A 19,953-nucleotide genomic window follows, 5' to 3' on the forward strand; every position below is an offset into this window, starting at 1 on the left:
GCTCCATCTCATGACCCTGAGATCATGACCTGAGCCCAAATCAAGAGCCGGACATTTAACCAACTAAGCCACCCAGGTGCCCCAAGATCCCCCTTTCTTAATGGACTATCCATCAGGTTTTTAAGATTACTCACATAGTTTTTGTATTAAGAGTATTTTCATTCTAAAATGGGGAAATACCTCAACAATAATCTAAAGACAGTCCAAATTCGGAGTGACAAGGAATTTAGTGTTGGATGTAAGCCTATTAATGCTATAGGCAGTGGGCCTTCTCTATAGATAAACCTACTTTGTGTCCAACTTTTCAAGCATTATTTGCTCATCTTATCTCTCTCATTTATTCCTCTGCCTAGAAATGGGTATGACAGAGATTTGCCTGTATCATTGACCTTTGAAAACAAAATTCTGGAACCTGAGGGAACCATATTAACCCAGTTCTTTTTGGCTCCCTCTTCAAAAGGAAGTTTGGGATTGCCTTCACGCACTAAAGAAGTTTAGAGAATGTGTCAAGGAATGTGTGTGTGTGTGTGTGTGTGTGTGTGTGTGTTGATACCCAACAACTGAGTCTACTACTTGGCTGGGCAAAGAATCAATCAATGTCATTTGTGTTGAGTCTCTAAAATGTGTGAAACATTTTTTAATTTCAAAATTATCATATAGAAAGAACAGTAATATATGGTGGGAATTGTAAGAAAACATAAACACAAATACACAAAAGCAGAGCACAGACTACTTCTAAGTTTTGACTGGTTCTGGAGGCAGGAAAGGAGACAAGATATCAGAATCCAAAAAGCATTTAAGATGGTAGTGACCACTTTAAAATTCTAGCCCTAGCACTGAGGAGGACACAAAAATGTATGATGTCCAGTTTCCTTTATGGAATTTAATCTAGTTGAAGATTTTCCAAGGCCATGAATTATTCAACTTTGTATTGCCATTGGGACAGTGGCAAAAACTGGCCACATGGGAAGGACTCGGTGAAGATTTGTTAAATGAATAGATAAATGATTGAGTTTAAAATATGTGATAAATCCCAAACAGGTGTGGTGATGAGTGGAAATGAGTGGTCCAGTGTTTTGGAGTAGAGCCGTCATTCTTATCGTCAGATTTTGAGGCTTAAGAATGTGGACTTTACCCTGAAGATTTATTATCAAGTTATTTAGCAAGGAATGGCAATCCGACACTAGTACACAGAATAAACTGGGGGAGGGGGGCTTGGTATTGGAGGTAAAAATGTCTTTTAAGAACAAGGAGAAGGGCTATTTTTCTTCCTAAGGAGAATCCATTTGAGAGAAGATGATAAACTTGGGTCCTTGGGTTAGGCATTTGAAGTCTGAAGTGCTGGTGAGAAATACACAGGCAAACTCCAGCAGGCACCAGCTAGACTTAAGCAGAGAGATCCCTTCCGAGTTGAGGTGGACGTTGCAAAGTTCCAGCTGTGAGGGAACAGGGAGATTGTCCACACAAACCCCTTGCACTCCGCGGCTTCATTAGTAAGACAAATGACACTCAGGGATGATGAGTGATGGTGATGGTGGTGGCAGTGATGGTGATGTAGTGGCAGCTGTTTCTTGAGCGTGCCAGGCCTTGAGCTAGGTTCTTTACATACAGAACCCTATCTCACCGCATACTCACAACAGCCCCAAGACGACAAGATAATTTTGTGACTCAAGCCTTTCTCGCTGATCAGGACAGATTTCACCCTCTCTAGAACCTACACGAGAGCACCTTGGGGGAAGTAACCAGTATTCGGGCCCGGGCACAGCTCAGAAACGTGGAGACCCCTCTTTCGGAAGCGCTCCCCTTATTGGAGCAGGAATCCCGAGGGACGCGCGCCACGGTGAGGGGCCGGGGACCAGGGCCCTCGAAGCACAGCATCAGCCTCCGTAGCGCTCCGCCAGCCCGCGGTAACGGCTCCTCGCTCGCCAGGGGGCGCCTCGGTCCGTCCCAGGCGCTCCCGACCGCGGGCAGGTGACGCGGCGCCCCGCCCCTCGGGGTCCCCGCCCGGCGCGCGCCCGGCGCGCGCCCGGCGCGCGGGTGCCGGGCGAGAGATTAAACGGCGGGAGGGGTGGGGATGGGACGCGAGGGGTCACGTCAAAGCGGCGTAGACAAAGGGCGGGCGCGCGCACGTCTTTACGCACGCTTCGGCCAGCGGCGGCGGCCAAGGGCGGGAGGGATCGTCCGCGGAGGGATTGGCAGCTCCGGAGGCTCGCGGTCGGTGAGTATGACCGAGTTCCCGCCGGTTCTGAAGGTCACTGGCCCCAGGGGAGCCGGCAGCGGGCCCGGGGGTTCGGGGCCAGGCACCCCGCGAGCGGCCTGCGGTCTGGGAACCCCGTCCCTACGCCGCTGCGGCGTCAGGAGACACCATTGCCGCTTCCTGGGGTTTCCCGGCCCGTCGGAACGTTCCGCCCCCTCGGCCGCAGTGGAACAGTCCGCGCCCCTCCCCGGGCGAGCTCGCTGCGCCGCCCTCGGGTCCCGCCGCAGCGCCCCGGAGGCCGGTGTCGGGCGGCTCCCGCCACTCCCTGCTCGGTCCGGTCCCCCTCCGGATGGGCTCTCCGGGCTTCCCCCGCATCCCAGGTGCTCTGCAGCCCGTCCTCCCCGAGCGTGGAGGAGTGGAGCTCGGGAGGGCTGAGGGGGTATGAAAGATCACGAGGAGGCGCCTTCTCTTGTAATTTCTTTTCTTATGTCCTTTGGCTTCGCTGGGATGTAGATTTTCTCGCTTGTTCTCCAGAGGAACCCATTTTTCTTTCTTTAGAATTTCTTAACCCCCGAAATCCCTTATCTTTCCGTTTTGATTTCACGCCCTGCAAGGCATCCTCCTACCAAAGGGTCTTGTTTATTTACTCACTTCGTTTCACGTAGGGTTTTAACTTTTGCAGTTTCAAAGTTAGAGAAAACATACTGTTTGAAACATATGGTATTACTCTGTGGAAATAAGTTCCATACTATACTAGCTATAAGTGCCTCTCACTGCTCATGCCCTCAGTGCCATGGATCTTCTCAGTGATAACCTTCTTGACAGCATTTCCTTTCTGGTTCATTTTCCTTAATTTTGACTGAACTTTGAGTGCCTCTGCTTAGTTTCATCTCCTGTAGATTCTCTCTCAACCCAAGGGAAATGGTGTGAAAGCAGTTACCCGTATGCCAGAGACTGTAGAAATGAGTCCTGTAATAATGCCAGTCTGGTATTGTCTTCTCACTTTGATAGTGTTTTTTTGTTTGTTTTTTTACCAACTTTGTATTATAGAGACTTTCAGACATAGAAAAATAGATAAAATAGTGAGCCAGCATGTATCCATCATCCAGCCTCAACAACTGATCTTCAGGTTAAGCCTGTCCCATCCATGTCCCCCTTCCCTAAGCTCTGGGATAAATCCTTGATATCAAAAGCAGCTTGAAAGGGCGCCTGGGTGGCTCAGTTGGTTAAGCGACTGCCTTCGGCTCAGGTCATGATCCTGGAGTCCCGGGATCGAGTCCCGCATCGGGCTCCCTGCTCAGCGGGGGGCCTGCTTCTCCCTCTGACCCTCTTCCCTCTTGTGCTGTCTCTCATTGTCTCTCTCAAATAAATAAATAAAATCTTAAAAAAAAAAAAAAAGCAGCTTGAGATTCAAAATAAAAATCGTACTGTTGTGTAAAATCATAATGTACTTTTTTGGGACATAGTCTACTATTGGAAGTTGTTCAACTAAGAAATACGTAATAGCATTGGAGAAGGGCCAGAAAAGGACACCTAAAATGATCAAAGTGCTGGAGGACAGGTTGAAACAAAAAGTCTTCAGATGTGGATGAGAACTTCCAGGTCATCTTTCTAACTTTTTTTTTTTTTTTTGACAGACAGCGAGAGAGGGAACACAAGCAGGGGGAGTGGGAGAGGGAGAAGCAGGCTTCCCGCGGAGCAGGGAGCAGGACCCTGGGATCATGACCTGAGCCGAAAGCAGACACTTAACGACTGAGCCACCCAGGCGCCCCTAACTTTTTCATTTTTAATGCACCCTCAGGGTCCATAGATGTTCAGAGATTTGTCCAGATCAACCGGGAATAAGAGTCCAAAGAGGCTGGAAACCTCTCCCAACTCCACATTCAGTCTTTTTTCTCCTGTACCATAGTACTACTTTTAAGTTGTTTCTTTAAGGAAAGGGAAGTGTGTGGGAGGGCTATAATGAAGACTTTTACAATGAAAGGTTTGGATGGGTTAATAGGAACTTTCCCATCAAATTCTGGAATAATAAAACTAGGGGATATGTCTTAAAATATTTCTTAAGCCAGATATGGGACAAATGAGAAATTCTAATCACAGCTTTTAGTAAACATGGGAAACTTGTGACCTTAGAAGGGGAATACCAGACTGAGAATAATTACAAACTTTAACAGATGTAGATAACATTCACAGCTATTTAACAAAGAGTAACTAAGGGAAACTGGGATGATTTGGCATGCACTCCTGAAGTTTTGCTCTTGATAGCAGAGAGAACGATTGTACCCTTCCATAGAACATCCTTTCTTGCCATTAACAGATAAAAATCCTAGGCTGGGTGTAACATGGATTAGGTGTTTGCCTTCTTTTCTTTTTTTGTTTTTACAAAACCGTAGTATGTATTTCTTAGCACATTTTGTGCTGTTAAGTTTCCTTATCCCAGGAAAGACAGGTAAATTCAGTACTTGTACCTCAGTCTTCACCCTTAAAATTGGAGGGGATATTGTACCTCCAAGGAATGCTGTGAGCAAAGGAATCTTTGTATATAGAGTTCATCGAGTTTGCTTTTAAGTTTGGTTTATATGACGTAACATAGTTGTTTATAAATTATTTTCAGGATGGACTTTTGTCAGCTTGTGCCTTAAATACAGTGGTCGTCGCATGCATCCAGCTTATGGAAATAACTGCTGAGATAACAGCATCGGGGTGTCTTGGTAAATCATTACCCTACAGACATGGGTGCAGGGAGAACTTTTATATTTTGTGTGGGTTTTGTGGGTTTTTTGTTTTTTTGTTTTGTTTTTTTAGTAGAGGGAGGGAGAAGAGGGAGAGAGAATCTTAAGCAGGCTCCATACCAAGTACAGAGCCTTACACTCAGGACCCTGAGATCATGACCTGAGCCGAAATCAAGAGTCAGCACTTAACTGACTGAGTCACCCACCCCTTGTGTGGGTTTTTTTTGTGTTTGTGGTATCGGAAAGAGTACAGTGGTTAGCTAGGAGTCTAGCCTGGTAACTGGTTTCTGCTGAAGAATAAACCACTTATCTGTATGCATGTCACAAAATGTTACCTTTTATTAAAAATCTCTTGCTTTCTGGAGCTAGAAGCTGAGATTATTTGATCATGGTTGAACTGTACTACAAAACTGTTTTTTCAAGTATATTAGAACCTCATTATGGAGTGGCATTTATATCTTTCTGTATCATTATGCTCAGGGGAGGACTTGACCAAATATCATCAATTCCATGTATCACTACACTACAAAATACTTAGGATAGCATGATGAATGCTTTTTAAAAGCACTGAATTTTGGACTTAATAGGAATGTTAAAAAGCTTGCAGTTTTTCCTAACTCCTTTAAAGGTACTCTCTGTCCTATAAAACATGCATACCCGTGCACCTGCCACCCAGTCACAGGGCCTTGTCTCCTTTCTTTGGGCACTCTTTTGGTTTGCCTTGTGTTTGCATTGCACCTCCTTTTAAACTATAAGCCCAAGATCTGCAATATTAGAATAATGCTTTGTAAAAAGTAGGAGCATAGTAAATTTTTGTTGACCTTTTGAATTAAAATACCAAAAAACTGATGAGGAAATTGAAATCCAGGGAAGCTGAATGACTTACAGACCAGATAGTAACAAAGCTGTGCCTGAACTCTTAGCTAAGGAGACTCCTGAGTTCCAATTCTAAGCTCCTCTACGGTATCATTTTCTTCACACGGCAGAGGAATGGGGAGGGAAAAAATATTTATGTATGTGTTTTTTTCTTTACCAGTTACACATATTTTATTTTCAGGGTCTGCTTTAAAAGTTTTTGATCAGGGGCGCCTGGGTGGCTCAGTCAGTTAAGCATCCGGCTCTTGATCTCAGCACAGGTCTTGATCTCAGGATCGTGAATTCGAGCCCTGTGTTGGGCTCCACGCTGGGTGTGGAGCCTACTTAAATAAAATAAATAAAAAATAAACGTTTTTGATCAGTGCTGTCCAATAGAAATACAATACACACCATATATATGATTTTACATTTTGTAATAGCCACTTTTATTTTTTTTAATTTTTTTTTCCACGAAGTATTTATTTGTCAAAGAGAGCACAAGCAGGCGGAGTGGCAGGCAGAGAAAGAAGCAGGCTTCCCACTGAGCAAGGAGCCTGATGCGGAACTTGATCCCAGGACTCTGGGATCATGACCTGAGCCGAAGGCAGACACTTAACCAGCTGAGCCACCCAGGCATCCCGTGTAAGAGCCACTTTTTAAAAAGTACAAAGAAACACACGAAAATAATTTTAATCATGTATTTTATTTAATCCAAATTATCCAGAATATCACTTCAACATGTAATCAATATACAGATTATTAGTGATTACATTCAGTTTTTCAGAGAACATTCAAATCCAATGTGTATCTTATTTACATTTACAGCATATTTCAATTTGGACTACCCACATTTCAAGTGCTCAAGAGTTATATGTGGTTAGTGGCTGCTGTGTTGGACAACAGAATCACTGTCAGCTGAGCATAAAGATAAAGGAGCATTTTAGACTCTTGGTAATAATTCTGAGGTTAAAATAGTTTGTGCTTGTATTCATTGGTTTTTTTGTTTCATGTCTTAGTGATTTTTCTTTGCATAATTACGATTGTTTCAAGTTTGTAGCAAGTTGAACAAAGAAGTCTGATGGTTCACAAATTTTGTACCTTTGTGATGAAATGCTCTCTTGGTCTGTGGGATCAATCTTTTCCCTCTCTCTTTTTTTTTAACCATCTTGACCATTTTTAAGTGTGTAGTCCAATAATAATGCTTTCTCATTTTAACACTATTTAGTCATTGGGGGGAAAAAAGCTTGATTTTTAAAAAAAAATAGCCAGTAACAAAACTAAGTAATAAAATAACCTAATAAAAAATAGGTAAGAATTTGAACACTTCACCAAAGAAGATAGATGGATGGTGAATAAGCAAACAAGATGCTCAATATCATTGGTCATTGGGGAAATGCAAGTCAAAACTATGAGATACCACTTCACATCGATTAGTGTGTCTAAAATTAAAAAGACTGATCCTAGGGCGCCTGGGTGGCTCAGTTGTTAAGCGTCTGCCTTTGGCTCAGGTCGTGATCCCAGGGTCCTGGGATCGAGCCCCGCATTGGGCTCCCTGCTCCGCGGGAAGCCTGCTTCTCCCTCTCCCACCTCACCTGCTTGTGTTCCCTCTCTCACTGTATCTCTATCAGTCAAATAAATAAATAAAATCTTAAAAAAAAAAAAAATGACTGATCCCATCAAGTGGCGGTAAGGTTGTAGAGCAAATGGAACTTTCATACACTGCTGGTGAGGATGCAAAATGATGGTACAACCAGTTTAGAAAGCAGTTTGGCGGGATGCCTGGGGGGTTCAGTCAGTTAAGCGTCTGCCTTTGGCTCAGTTCATGATCCCAGGGTCCTGGGATCGAGTCCCGCATTGAGCTCCTTGTTTGGTGGGCAGCCTGCTTCTCCCTCTGCCTGCCATTCCCCTGCTTGTGCTCTTTCTCTGACAGATAAATAAAATCTTTAAAAAAAAAAACAGTTTGGCAGGTAAACATACACCTGCTTTAGACTCCGTCATTCCACTCCTAGGTATTTACCTAAGAGAAATTAAAATGTATGTCCATATGAAGACTTGTAGATAGCAGCTTTATTTGTAACAGGCCCAAACTGGAACAATCCAGTTGTTCATCGGTAGGTGAATGCATAAGCGAATGTGGTATATCCATACCTTGGGCTACAGCTCAGCAGTAAAAAGGAATGAACTCGTGACATGTGCTGCAATATGAATGACTCTCAGAATAATTGTGCTGAGTGAAATAAGCCAGACAAAAAAAGATTAAAAAAAAAAAAGGCCAGAAACTGTATACAGTTTACATATACATACTGTATATGTAATATGCAATTACATATACAGTACTCAAATGTAAAAACACCATCTCTGAGATGGAGCTCACAGAGCAGCATTCAGGTTGGGTAATGAAACTTCTTGGGTCTTAAAAACCCCAGAAAGTTAAATTGTCCTTTCTTAGGCTGATTGCCCCTGAATATCAAAATATCCTGTGTCCTTTGTCCTTTTTTTCTTTTCCAGCTTCGAAGACTTCATGTTACTCTGGGGGAACTTGGTACCAGGTTTCTTACTACCCAGTTCCAACTCAAGTTAGTCCTTTGTAGGCAAGGGGAAAGGTACGTAAGGTCAGGGTGACCTTAGCTAAGATCAGGACCCCAAAACTGACCCTGTTACTGTCGTCTTTCTGGTGAGTTGAGTTATCCTTTAGCTTACTCTATCTTGACTTTGTCTTGAACCATTTATTTTATCTAGGATTGATGTCAGCTCCATGTATAGTCTTGATTTTTTAGCACTTCAGGTTCACTTCAACCTAGTAGCTCTGAGTGCTAACGTGTTTCCTTGGAAACACTGTATACTTTCTCCTAAGCACCAGCATTCCATTCAAGCAAATTTCTTATACTCCACTACTCTAATACACTTGACATTCAGTTCCCCCCAGCACTATTACCTATTCAAAATGGTAAATAAAATTTTAAAGGTAGCAAAAAAGATAAAGTGACCTTGCCCTCACACTCCTAGAGGCAGCAGCTGTAGCCCTTCTTGTATCTTTCCAGAGATCTGTATCTTTGCAAATACATATAAACTGTAGATTTTTCCTTTTCTTCCCTCTCAATTGGTATTTACTGTGGACATTGTTCTGCATCTAACTGGTAGATTGTTTCTTTATCAGTGCACAAGTAAATGTCTTTTTTCATTTAACAGATGAATAGCATTCCATTGTATCTTCTGTTAATTGTGGACGTTGATGTTTCTTTGGATATTACAAAACAGTGCTGCAGTCAGTAACCCTGCACGTACATCGTCTTGTATATGCATCAGTACAGGGTTTCTCAGCCTCAGCACCATTGTCATTTAGGGCTGGATAATTCTTTGCCGTAAGAGGTGACCTCGTATTACAGGATGTTTAGCAGTATCCCTGTCGTCTTTGTACTCGTTGCCAGTAGCTCCCCATCCCGAGTCCTGACAGCTAACAGGGTCTACAAACATTACCAAATGGTAGGGGGAGTGTTGGGGGGAGAGGGGAGAGGTTGGGGGGCAAATGGCCCCTGGTTGAAAACTACTGTTCTAATTTACCTGTTTTTTGCTTGTTTGTTTTTTGTTTTTTTAGAGTGTGTGCAAGCAGGAAGGGGCAGAGAAAGAAGGAGAGAGAGAATCTTAAGCAGGCTACATGCCCATCGTGGAGCCTGACGGGGGGCTCAATCTCAGGACCCTGAGATCATGACCTGAGCCGAAATCAAGAGTCAGATGGTCAACTGACTAGGCCACCCAAGCACCCCTCTAGTTTATCTTTAGGATACATTTTTAGAGGTAGGATTGCTGGAGCTAAGGTTTTGTGCATTTAAAATTCTGATGGCCAGGGCGCCTGGGTGGCTTGGTCAGTTAAGCATCTGCCTTCGGCTCAGGTCATGATCCCAGGGTCCTGGGATCGATCACCTGCATCAGGCTCCCTGCTCAGCAGGAAGCCTGCTTCTCCCTCTCCCACTCCCCCTGTTTGTGTTCCCTCTCTTGCTGTCAAATAAATAAATAAAATCTTTAAAAAGTAAAATTCTGATAGCCTTTACTGAGTTGTTCTCTGAAGAGGTTGTACCATTTTTATACGCTAGCCAGCAGTATTTGAGAATATTTTCTCATTGTCACCAGTATGGTGGTTTATAAAATAATTTTTTTTGCCATCTCACTAGTTTTAATTAACATTTATGTGCTTTACAACTAACCTTTTTACTGAGCACCTAGTGCTTGTTAGGCATGTAGTATTTTTTGGCCTGTGGATTTTGTGATATACTTTGAAATGCTTTCCTCTCTATCTAGCTCTCTTAAAGTTTGGTATTTAGAACTGAAGACAGGGGCCCCTGAGTGGCTCAGTCAGTTGAGCGGCCGACTCTTGATTTTTGGCTCAGGTCATGATCTCAGGGTCCTGGGATCGAGCCCCATGTTAGACTCTGGGCTCAGCAGGGAGTCTGGGATTCTCTCTCTCTCTCCCTCTGCCCCGCCCCCCCACTCATTGATGTGCTCTCGCTCTCTCTTGCGCACGCGCGTGCTCTCTCTAAAATCGATAAATAAATCTTTAAAGAAAAAAACTGAAGACAATACCCTGGGTTTCTTCTGATCCCAATGGAATGATGGTACATACCATTTATTGAAATCTAATATGTGACAGACATTGTGCTTGGTGTGCTTAAAAAATGCATTATCCCTTTGTTGCCTAAGCATTTATGTTTAATGAAATGGTATACTTTCTTTGAGTTGGTATGTGACCTCTCTCTAGACATATTCTGGTAGTCATGGTCTCCTGAAGTAGGACGTGTCACAGAGAGCTAGCTGAAAAGAAATGCAATTGGCCCTTGAACAACATGGGCTTTAAAGACTCCGATTCCCTGTACAGTCTAAAATCTGCGTGTAACTTTTAACCTTCCTAAAACTTAACTGATCGCCTACTGTTGACCAGAAGTCTTACCGATACAGTCAATTAGGTTAACACGTATTTTGTGTGTATGTGTCATATGCTGTGTTCTTATAAAAAAGTAAGCTACAAAAAGAAAATGTTACTAAGGAAATCATAACGAGGGATGCCTGGGTGGCTCATTTGATTGGTTAAGTGTCTGACTCTTAGTTTCAGCTCAGGTCGTGATCTCAGGGTTGTGAGGTTGAGCCCTGCATTGGACTCTGCCCTGAGCATGGAGTCTGTTTGAGATTCTCTCCCTTTCCCTCTCCCTCCCCCTCTGCCCCTCTGCTCCCTCGTTTGTGCGTGCGTGCGTGCACGGACTCTGCCTCAAAATAAATAAAATTTTTAAAAAATCATAAGGAGAAAATACATTTATGGTACTGTGGTTATCAAAAAAATCCATATATAAGTGGACCTGCACAATTAAACCTGTACTACTGTTCAAGGGTCAACTGTATTTGACTCTGCAGTTAGAATCATAATAGTCCCTGTCTTGTGATTGGGTCAGAACTGATTTAAATGGAGTTCCCTCTGTTATTTTTTCTTCCAGGATCCTCTTTTTCTTGCTAACAATCATCAGAGTGTAAAATTATGATTTTGTGTGTATGCTTATTTGCTTAATGCTTGTCTCTAGGCATATTTGTTCACTACTAAATACCGCCTGACATAATGTGTGGCACATAGTATGTGCCCAGTGAATATTTGTTGAATGAATGAACTCGTCACTCTGAGAACTGAGGAGCACTGGAAATTGGGTCGTTTGGGGGCTTAAAGGCCCAGGTGTGCCATTCAGTGGGTTGAAGAGTTTAGTTAGCTTAGTGATGATGGGCTCTGTCACATTCCCTTCTAAAAGGCTGAGAACTACTTGGTTCTTAGATTTTTCTCTGGACCCTTTGGGCTGTTAGGGGAACTTTGGTCCAAATAACTCTCCGTAAGTTTGGCTGAAAGCTGTGGAAATTAAGAGAATGAGCAAATACTACCTCATGCTTATGGAGTCATGGTTATATTTACTGGAAGCAAAGTGATACCCTCTCCTAAATGAGCAGTTATCTGGAAACTGTGGTGTGGTAGAGCTCTGCTGTGACTAATTTTTTGATAATATTTCCAGAGATCAAAGTTTGTGTTAAGGACGCCTAAGACACCAGTCTTCTGGCTTTAATGGCCGCTCTGCTAATCCAGCAAGATGTTTGGAACTCTGTCTGATAACTGCAGTTGGCTTGCTTTTTCTCTTTACTTCTAAGAATTTATGTGAGGATTGTTTAGCATTGGCCAGATAACTTGTTTGGCTAGGTTACTGTTCTCTCTGTTCTGGAGTCTGGCACTCATGAACATGAACTCAAGGGGTGGGGCAGGACCCTAGAGGGGAGTTCAGTGCCTCTGGGGGGAGAAAGGAGTGGCTGGATCATGGGTTTGCAAACTGTAGGGTCAGATAGTAAGTATTTTAGGCTTTCTGGCCGTGGTCTCTGTCACAAATTATTCTTTGTTTTTTACAATTCTTTAAAGATGTAAAAACCATTCCTAGCTAAGAGTCTTAGAAAAACAGGCCAAAGCCAGATTTGGCCTATGGGCCGTGGTTCGCCAGTCCCTGAACTAAGAGAGGAAATTAGTTTATAGCAATAATATGTTTAATGTTTTGGGGACATGAACCCAGAATAACCTTGGGAATTCTCAGTTGATTGTGATTTGAAGAAAAGAGATCTAAACTCTGGCATGGGAAGTCACAATGACCCCAGTGTCTGTCATCTTGAGTCCATGGAACTCAGGGTAACCATGGCTAGTGGGACAGAGGGATTTTGCTGCTTCTTTTCCACAGGAATGCTGGACAAGGGGGACAGGGACGGAAGAGTGGGACAGAGATGTGGCCCTAGAATTAGGCTGGAATTAAACAGGTTTAAAGAATACAGTGACTCAGCAAATTAAGTCTCAGAAATATTTCTAATTTCCTCAGCCTCTGCTGGGATGTTGTTAGAAATCTGGCATGTAGAGTCAGTTTGGCCAGTTTATAAAAATGAAAGGGTAGGTTTGTACCTTGGATTCTGAGAACACCAAATTCTGATACATGAATCCAGATTGGCCTTGTGGTTTTTCTCTGACCGCAAGAAGTTCTGTAGAGCAGGCCTGGCATGAAGGAAGTGTTAATTTATTTCAGGGTAGTTTGGGAGTTAGGAGGGCATAGTGGTTAAAGAGCCTGGGCTGTGAGACAGATCCCCTGCTCCAAACCTACTCTGCTACTTAGTAGCTGTGTCATTCTGGGTAACTTACTTAATTCTCTAAGCCTCGATTTCTTCATCCTGTGTCAAATAGCAATGGTAGTAAGAACTCCACCATAGGCTTGTGAGACTTAGGTGAGGGTCAGATATGTAAAATGTTTGTTATGGGAGCTCAGGGTCTTTTGTGTTGTTAGTATTCAATAAACGTTAGCAGTGATGATGATCATGTTAAAATGGAAGAACTGGAGGATCCAAAATAGGAACTAGTATTTGTGACTCAGTGCCACGGAATAGCATGTCCTGTTGATTTAATCACTAAATGCGTGGGAATGTAATGGGAGCAGTACTGGGTTAGGAGTCTGAAGAACTGGATCTGTCTCTGTCTGCCTTTGTTTCCTAATTGGTAAAACAGAAATAATACTGTTGACAGGTTATGAAAGAACCTGTGAAGAGGCTCTACGAGTTCTAAAAAGGTACTGGACAAAATTTAAGGTAAAGGTAGTAACCTGCTTATTTGTTCAATTTCTCAACCTTCTATAAATAAATGTATAGGAGCGAGCCAGAAGGTGATTGGTGTGAAGCCGCAGAGTTTGCCAGAGATTTGAAAGGACGTTCCCAAGTGCAGGACTTGCATTGGTAACTTGTGGTTAGAGATAAGTAATATAAAATTGAAATACTTTTGTAAGGTATTTAAAGTAGTGTAGTTCACGAGTGGCTATGTTAATTGGAAAAAGCCAATCTGAAAATACGATTCAGACTGAGCCACCCTGGTGCCCCTATGGTGTAGTCTCAAAGTTGAAAACTATGCACCTATAAAGAGAGGGAGCCCTGCATGTGCTGATGGAGTACTCTTCCAAGATATGGTAAGCTAGAGACACAAACCCAAAACGCAAGTTGAAGAACAGTGTGCAGAATATGGCATCATTATTGTTGCCAGGATGAGGGGGTGAGTAGTAAAGGTAAGTTAGGATTTCCTCACGTAAGTGCAGAACACCTTGGGGAGAATATGAAGCTGGTAACACGGCTGCATCTGCTGGGTATCTGGGGACAAGTAGGAGGGAAATCTACTTTTTGTAGTATAAATGAAATGTGGCATATATCCGTATATGATGGATCTTTTGTCCAAACTTCTAAAATGTGGCATATATCCATATATTTTCTCTTCAAAAACTTGGCCACAGATGATATCGTTGGAATCGAAAGCTATACAAAACATCTCTGTTTGCTTCCCGCCTCTCCGTCTGCCAGACACCTGTCGCTGTGCCTGCTCCCTTTGACCTTGATGACTCGAGAAGCTGGCACGGACTCTAGGCTTACTCTAAAACAGTCCCCCTCACCCCCAAAGCATATTGATGTTTCTCTTCTTGATTTGTGTGACTGATGGTGTTTCTGTTTCCACCCCCAGCTTTGGCAGCATGTAAGCAACTTCTTGCCAAGAACCCAGGTCACCGCTGAGAAGGGGGCCTTAGGGAGAAGACCGTCCAGAGGAAACCAATGCCAGACACGTCTGGAGTTAACGCTCAGCGCAGGCAGCATGAGACATTCTGTGCCAGCCCCTGGGTCCTGCTGGCAAAGACTGTAGCTCTCCAGGTTGGAGGGTCCTGGAAGCAGCATGCACCAGGAACCTCTCTAGAGGACGAATGGGGCCAGATGTGAACTCTCTACAATGAACACAGTTTTCAGCTTATGAAGGAGTTTTAAGTAAAACAGTTATTTAATTTCCACATATTCAAGTTCAATAGCCTTCTGTGTGAAGGCCAGCAGTCACCCCCCCCTCCACAGAAGTTATCAGGATTGTTCTGGCACCAAGTTGAACTCTTCTTGGTACTTCTGGCAATGACAGATCTTCAGAACAGATTTATCTACTAAATGCTCTTGAGCAGGAAAGAAAAAGTAAAACTTCTGGAAGGAGCGGAAGGGTAGCAGAGCAGAGATCCCTCCCTCACTACTCACTTTCACAGAAACTCTGCCTGGATTCAGATGCTTGTACTGAAGATTGGTCCCGCCACATTCACCTCCAGAGTCCATCGGTTCTGGGGAGAGCTGCATCTTTGGGCTGCCCCCTGTGGCCCTTTTTACTGTCCTCCTGCCCCCAGGCAGTCAAATGATGTGAACTTGGAACGGGGTTTGCTATCCTTTGGGGACTCGCTTTCTTTCCCAGGCCGGTGCTACTGACAGGACCATTTGAAGACGGTGGTTTGTTCTTGGGGTGGAGGGCACTGGCCTTGCCTGGATCTTCCACCATGTTCCTGTTGCTGCCTTTTGATAGCCTGATTGTCAACCTTCTGGGCATCTCCCTGACTGTCCTCTTCACCCTCCTTCTTGTTTTCATCATAGTTCCTGCCATTTTTGGAGTCTCCTTTGGCATCCGAAAGCTCTACATGAAAACTTTGTTAAAAATCTTTGCGGTAAGTTGTGCTGTTTACAAATGGTTGCTTCACGGAGGATGGAGGAAATGCCGTTATTAGTAAAGAGTTTTTCTTACCTGGCAGATTATTATCTCTCTATTGCATACGGAGAAAACTGGGAGAATGGGAAGTAGCATTTTTAGTAAAAAAAACCCCCAAAACTTCCCTAAATGTGTACTTGTGAAAGCCTTTAGCAGACTTTCTTTTCGAGCTAAGGTCCTTGTATGCTTGATTCTTCTGAGCAAGGGAACCTATTCCATAACTCCACACCTTGCCTATTTATAATTTCAAAGAGAGGGGCTTAGAATTTAAGAAAAAATCACTGCCAGACTCTGCCTCTGCTTATGTAACAGATAATGAAACACGGAGCTGCTGCTCACATATTCCCTCACTAATAAGTTTGGGAGAGACTTTTCTCTTGTTTAGACTTAAATATCTTAAATAGATTCTTGCATTTCAGATAGAAGAAATTAGCAGGGCAGGGCATTTGGTGAATTGTTTTATTTTCTTAAAGACAGGAGAAGGACAATCAATTTCTTAACATATGTCAGAACTTAGCTAATTATACCGCTGAACAAAACTGGCCACAGTGTAAAGGAACCGTTCCTGGAAGTTGATTTTTGCCACAGGACTTTTAATATCTATCCAGAGAGTTGGTACTTTATTAGCAATATCTGTGTTCAGTAGTCACCAAATCTTCAGTTATTCTTGTTCATAGCTGAGACCATGTATAACTTGAGAAGTCAAAAATTTGAGAAGTTACTTATTCATATAGTATCTTATGGTTCAGAATAAATTCATTCATTTTCCTTTGGTTCCTTATAATTCTTCAGTGGACAGGGTATCTACATTTTGTCAGTGAAAAAATAGAGACTCTGAAAGATTAAGTGAGCTGTATGAAATGTTACTTTATGGTGGGAAATATTTTTTATGTGTATTATTGAATATTGGGTTTGGGTATTTAATATTCCTGTAAGAATATGATTTTTGTCACATTTAAGAGTGGCATTTATTATGTTCACAGTGTTGTACAGCCATCACCTCTGCCTAGTTCCCTAACGCTTTCATCACTGCAGAGGGAAACCCCACACTCATGAAGCAATTGCCCTCCATTCCCCCCCACCCCGCCACCGTGAGTTTATTATGTTCCAGCTCTGGATTTGCCTATGCTGGATATTCCATATTCATGGAATCATATAAAACGTGCTCTCTTATGACTGCCTTCTTTCATTTAGTGTATTTTTGAGATTCATCCGCATTATAACATATTTCAGTACTTTTTTTAATGGCTGATAGTATTCTATTGTGTGTCTGTACCATGATTTGCTTATCCATTCATCCAGTGGCGGACATGGCTGGGCTGTTTCCACCTTGTGGCTGTTGTCAGTAGTGTTGCTAGAGTGTACCTGTTTGTGTTTGAGTGCCTGTTTTCCGTAGTATGATTTTTGAGCCCTGCGGATGGTCTCTGAGGTTATCTAGTTCCTTCCTACTCGGGGAATAGTATGGATGCCAGCAGCTTGAGTGTCACCTAAGAGCTGGTTAGAAATGGAAGTCTCAGGCCCACTCCACACCTGCTAAATTAGAATCTGCACTGCCGCAAGATCCAGGCGATTCATATGCACACTGAAGTTTGAGAAGTGGTAATCTAGTCAGTCTTTGGACCAGCTACTTTGCTTATGTGTAGTATTTCTTTTAATTAATCAGGAAATGTAATTTTCTTAAATTTCAGTCCAAGAAAATCTTCACTGGGGCCCAGGATTCCTGAGGACTGTATAACTTACTACTCATGCCCTTTTGCCACTGTGGAAAACCAGTTAGAGGGTCAGTAGAACAGCTAGTAAACTTTTAGGAGACAACACTGAGTGATGGCTAGCTTTCATTCAGGTTTAGAAGCAAGTGGTTAACTCATAGATCTATGGAAATCCTTATTTTTAAAACGTAGAAATCATAGAGTTATCAGCCTTTTGAGTTATTCTGTAGTAACTAAAATTTTCTAATTTGAATCGCTTTGGGCCACAGAAGGCCTAGAATCCATGCATATTCTCTATTCCATTTTGAATATCTCCCCCAAATTAATATTTTAAAGTTCATAGTCAATTAAAATCCTTCTAATTGTGACTGTATTTTTAAACTATATTCTTGTGACTTTCAGTGTACATTATAATTACATAGCTGAAATTCATTAAATATATTGTTGGGCCAATCCATGGGATAGGTAATATTGGCCCGTCAGAGGCTTTCTTTGCCAACCACATCTTGAAAATCACTAGTTTGAGGCACAGTGATTTAGAAGTGATTATGGAAATAATGTGTGTATATGTGTGTATATTTATGTATGTACCCATTTTTTACCCCAAGATTTAGGATTTCAGGAACTGGATTTACACTTCTTATTTCCTAGAGATGTGTACATCAGGCACTAAAAGGGTTCTGGGTACTCTGGGTGCTGTCCTGTTGAGCTGCCTGGATAATTACAACTTGGCTATAAGCTAGAGTCAGGGGTAGGCTAGAAAGGACTGATACCATTCCAGCAAGGTTATAGGTGGCTCTGCAAGAATGTCTGGTCTTTTCTGACTCTATTACTATTCTGAGTTGACCTTTAATGGACAGTAAGAACTGAATGCTATATATATCATCATTAGTATTAGACACAAGTTGGATTTGGCCAAACTGGTTTTGTTTTATTTTATTTTATCTTTTATTTTTTATTTTTTAAAGATTTTATTTATCGGTCAGAGAGAGAGAGCACAAGCAGGGGGAGTGGCAGGCAGAGGGAGAAGCAGGCTCTCCGCTGAGCAAGGAGCCCAACGCAGGACTCGATCCCAGAAGCCTGGGATTATGACCTGAGCCGAAAGCAGACGCTCAACCAGCTGAGCCACCCAGATGCCCCACTTGTGGGTGTTTTTTAATAGACTTTTATTTTACCTTTTTTAGCTTCTTCATCCTTCCTAAATCAGGCTGCTATGTATAATTTTGGAGCTGTAGAAAGCTCAGAGATCATCTTAATTCTGTGGGTCTATCCCCCAACTACACATTTGAATTACCTGGGGAATTCAATAAAAGTACTTATTTGGGGGCACCTGGGTGGCTCAGTCAAGCATCTGCCTTCGGCTCAGGTCATGATCCCGGAGTCCTGGGATCGAGTCCCACATCAGGCTCCCTGCTCAGTGGGGAGTCTGCTTCTCCCTCTGCCCTTCACCCTGCTCGTGCTCGCTCGCTCTCTCTCAAATGAGTAGATAAAATCTTAAAAATAAATAAATAAATAAATAAAAGTACTTATTTGGGAGCACTAGAATCTCTGGGGAATCCCAGAGATTCCGACTTAATTGGTCTGGATGGGTATATTTTTAAAACTCCCGAAGTGATTCTGAGGTCTGCTATCAAAAGGTAGAGTCTGATCGACTTCCTCGTGAATAGGGGGGCCTGCTTTATGACTTGTTTCTAACAAATAGAATGTAGTGGACAGGGTGCCTGGGTGGCTCAGATGGTTAAGTGTCTGCCTTCGGCTCAGGTCATGATCCCAGAGTCCTGGGATCGAGTCCCGCGTCGGGCTCCCTGCTAGCGAGGAGCCTGCTTCTCCCTCTGCCTATGCCTCTCTCTCTTTCTCTCTCTCTCTGTCTCTCATGAATAAATAAATAAAAATCTTAAAAAAAAAAAAAAAGAATGTAGTGGACATGAATTATACTGTGCAATAGGTGAGATTAGGTTAGAAATGGCAGTATAACTTCTGACTCTTGGGATGCTTGCCCCTGGCACCCAGCCACCATGTTGTGAGGAAGCCCAGGCCATGTGTTAGGTATTCCAGCTCACAACCCCAGGGAGACCCTGACAACCAGCATTGACTGCCACACACAGGAGTGAGCAAGTATGAAGAGGATCCCAGCCCTTAGCCTTTGAGCCATGCAGCCAATGTCAAACCTCGTGCAACTTGCAGATTCATGAGCGAAATAAATGGTGGTGGTGTTTTAAGCCTCTAAGCTAGGGGGTGGTTTGCTATGTAGCAATAGATAACCAGAGAAATAATATAATATTAAAGAATTTTAAACATTCATTCATGTTTACACAGCTTCTAATACCTTAACATTTTTGTACGTGCATTACCTTTCAGTTTTTGGCACTGCATTCATATTTTATGGTTGTGTTAATAGCATGTATATATAGTTTTGTATCCATATTTTCTTTCGGGATTTTGTCAGCCATTTTTAATAGGTAATCTGCATAAAGATGATTAAAACTGCATATCCTCTTGGTCCATGCAGTACCTATACCTGTGCTTTTGGCAGAACTAAGCAAGCCCTGGCTTAACAGCTAGTTTCCCATAATTAGTGCATCCTATATAGAAGAACCTCAGTATCCCTGCCAAGGGGAGAATATGGGTGGGTCAGTGTCTTCTCAGTTCCCTGTCCTGGAAGACTTGACTCGGTGTAGGTCCTGTCAATGCTGAGTTGCAGCAGATATTCATGTGCAGAGGGCAGCAGTGTTCTTTAAAAGTGTTTTTGTTTTCTTAATGTTTGTGCTTCAGATTTACCCTCAATACAGTGATGATGGTATTATTTGGAGTAGAAGTCCTGGGAGTGGCTTTCCACTGAGTTGAGAATGATTTGGAAAAGAAGGAAGTGGA

At 42.8% G+C, this 19,953-nt stretch overlaps 1 protein-coding gene across 3 annotated transcripts in view; it reads left to right on the plus strand.

Annotated features, from left to right (window-relative positions):
- Positions 1-2,094: 2,094 nt before the first annotated feature.
- Positions 2,095-19,953, plus strand: part of GPAT4 (glycerol-3-phosphate acyltransferase 4) — a 33,527-nt gene continuing 15,668 nt past the window's right edge. For 2 of the 3 annotated variants that reach the window (XM_021681591.1, XM_021681593.1), the window contains exons 1-2: positions 2,095-2,218; positions 14,330-15,332. In XM_021681591.1, the coding sequence (XP_021537266.1) occupies positions 15,168-15,332 (165 nt within the window). In that variant the 5' untranslated portion in view covers positions 2,095-2,218; positions 14,330-15,167. Of the gene's footprint in view, positions 2,219-4,811; positions 4,909-14,329; positions 15,333-19,953 lie in introns of all 3 variants that reach the window. The other variant, XM_021681592.1, reaches the window with a different exon arrangement.

The sequence above is a fragment of the Neomonachus schauinslandi genome, chromosome 2, assembly GCF_002201575.2.
Source record: "Neomonachus schauinslandi chromosome 2, ASM220157v2, whole genome shotgun sequence".
NCBI lineage: Eukaryota > Metazoa > Chordata > Mammalia > Carnivora > Phocidae > Neomonachus > Neomonachus schauinslandi.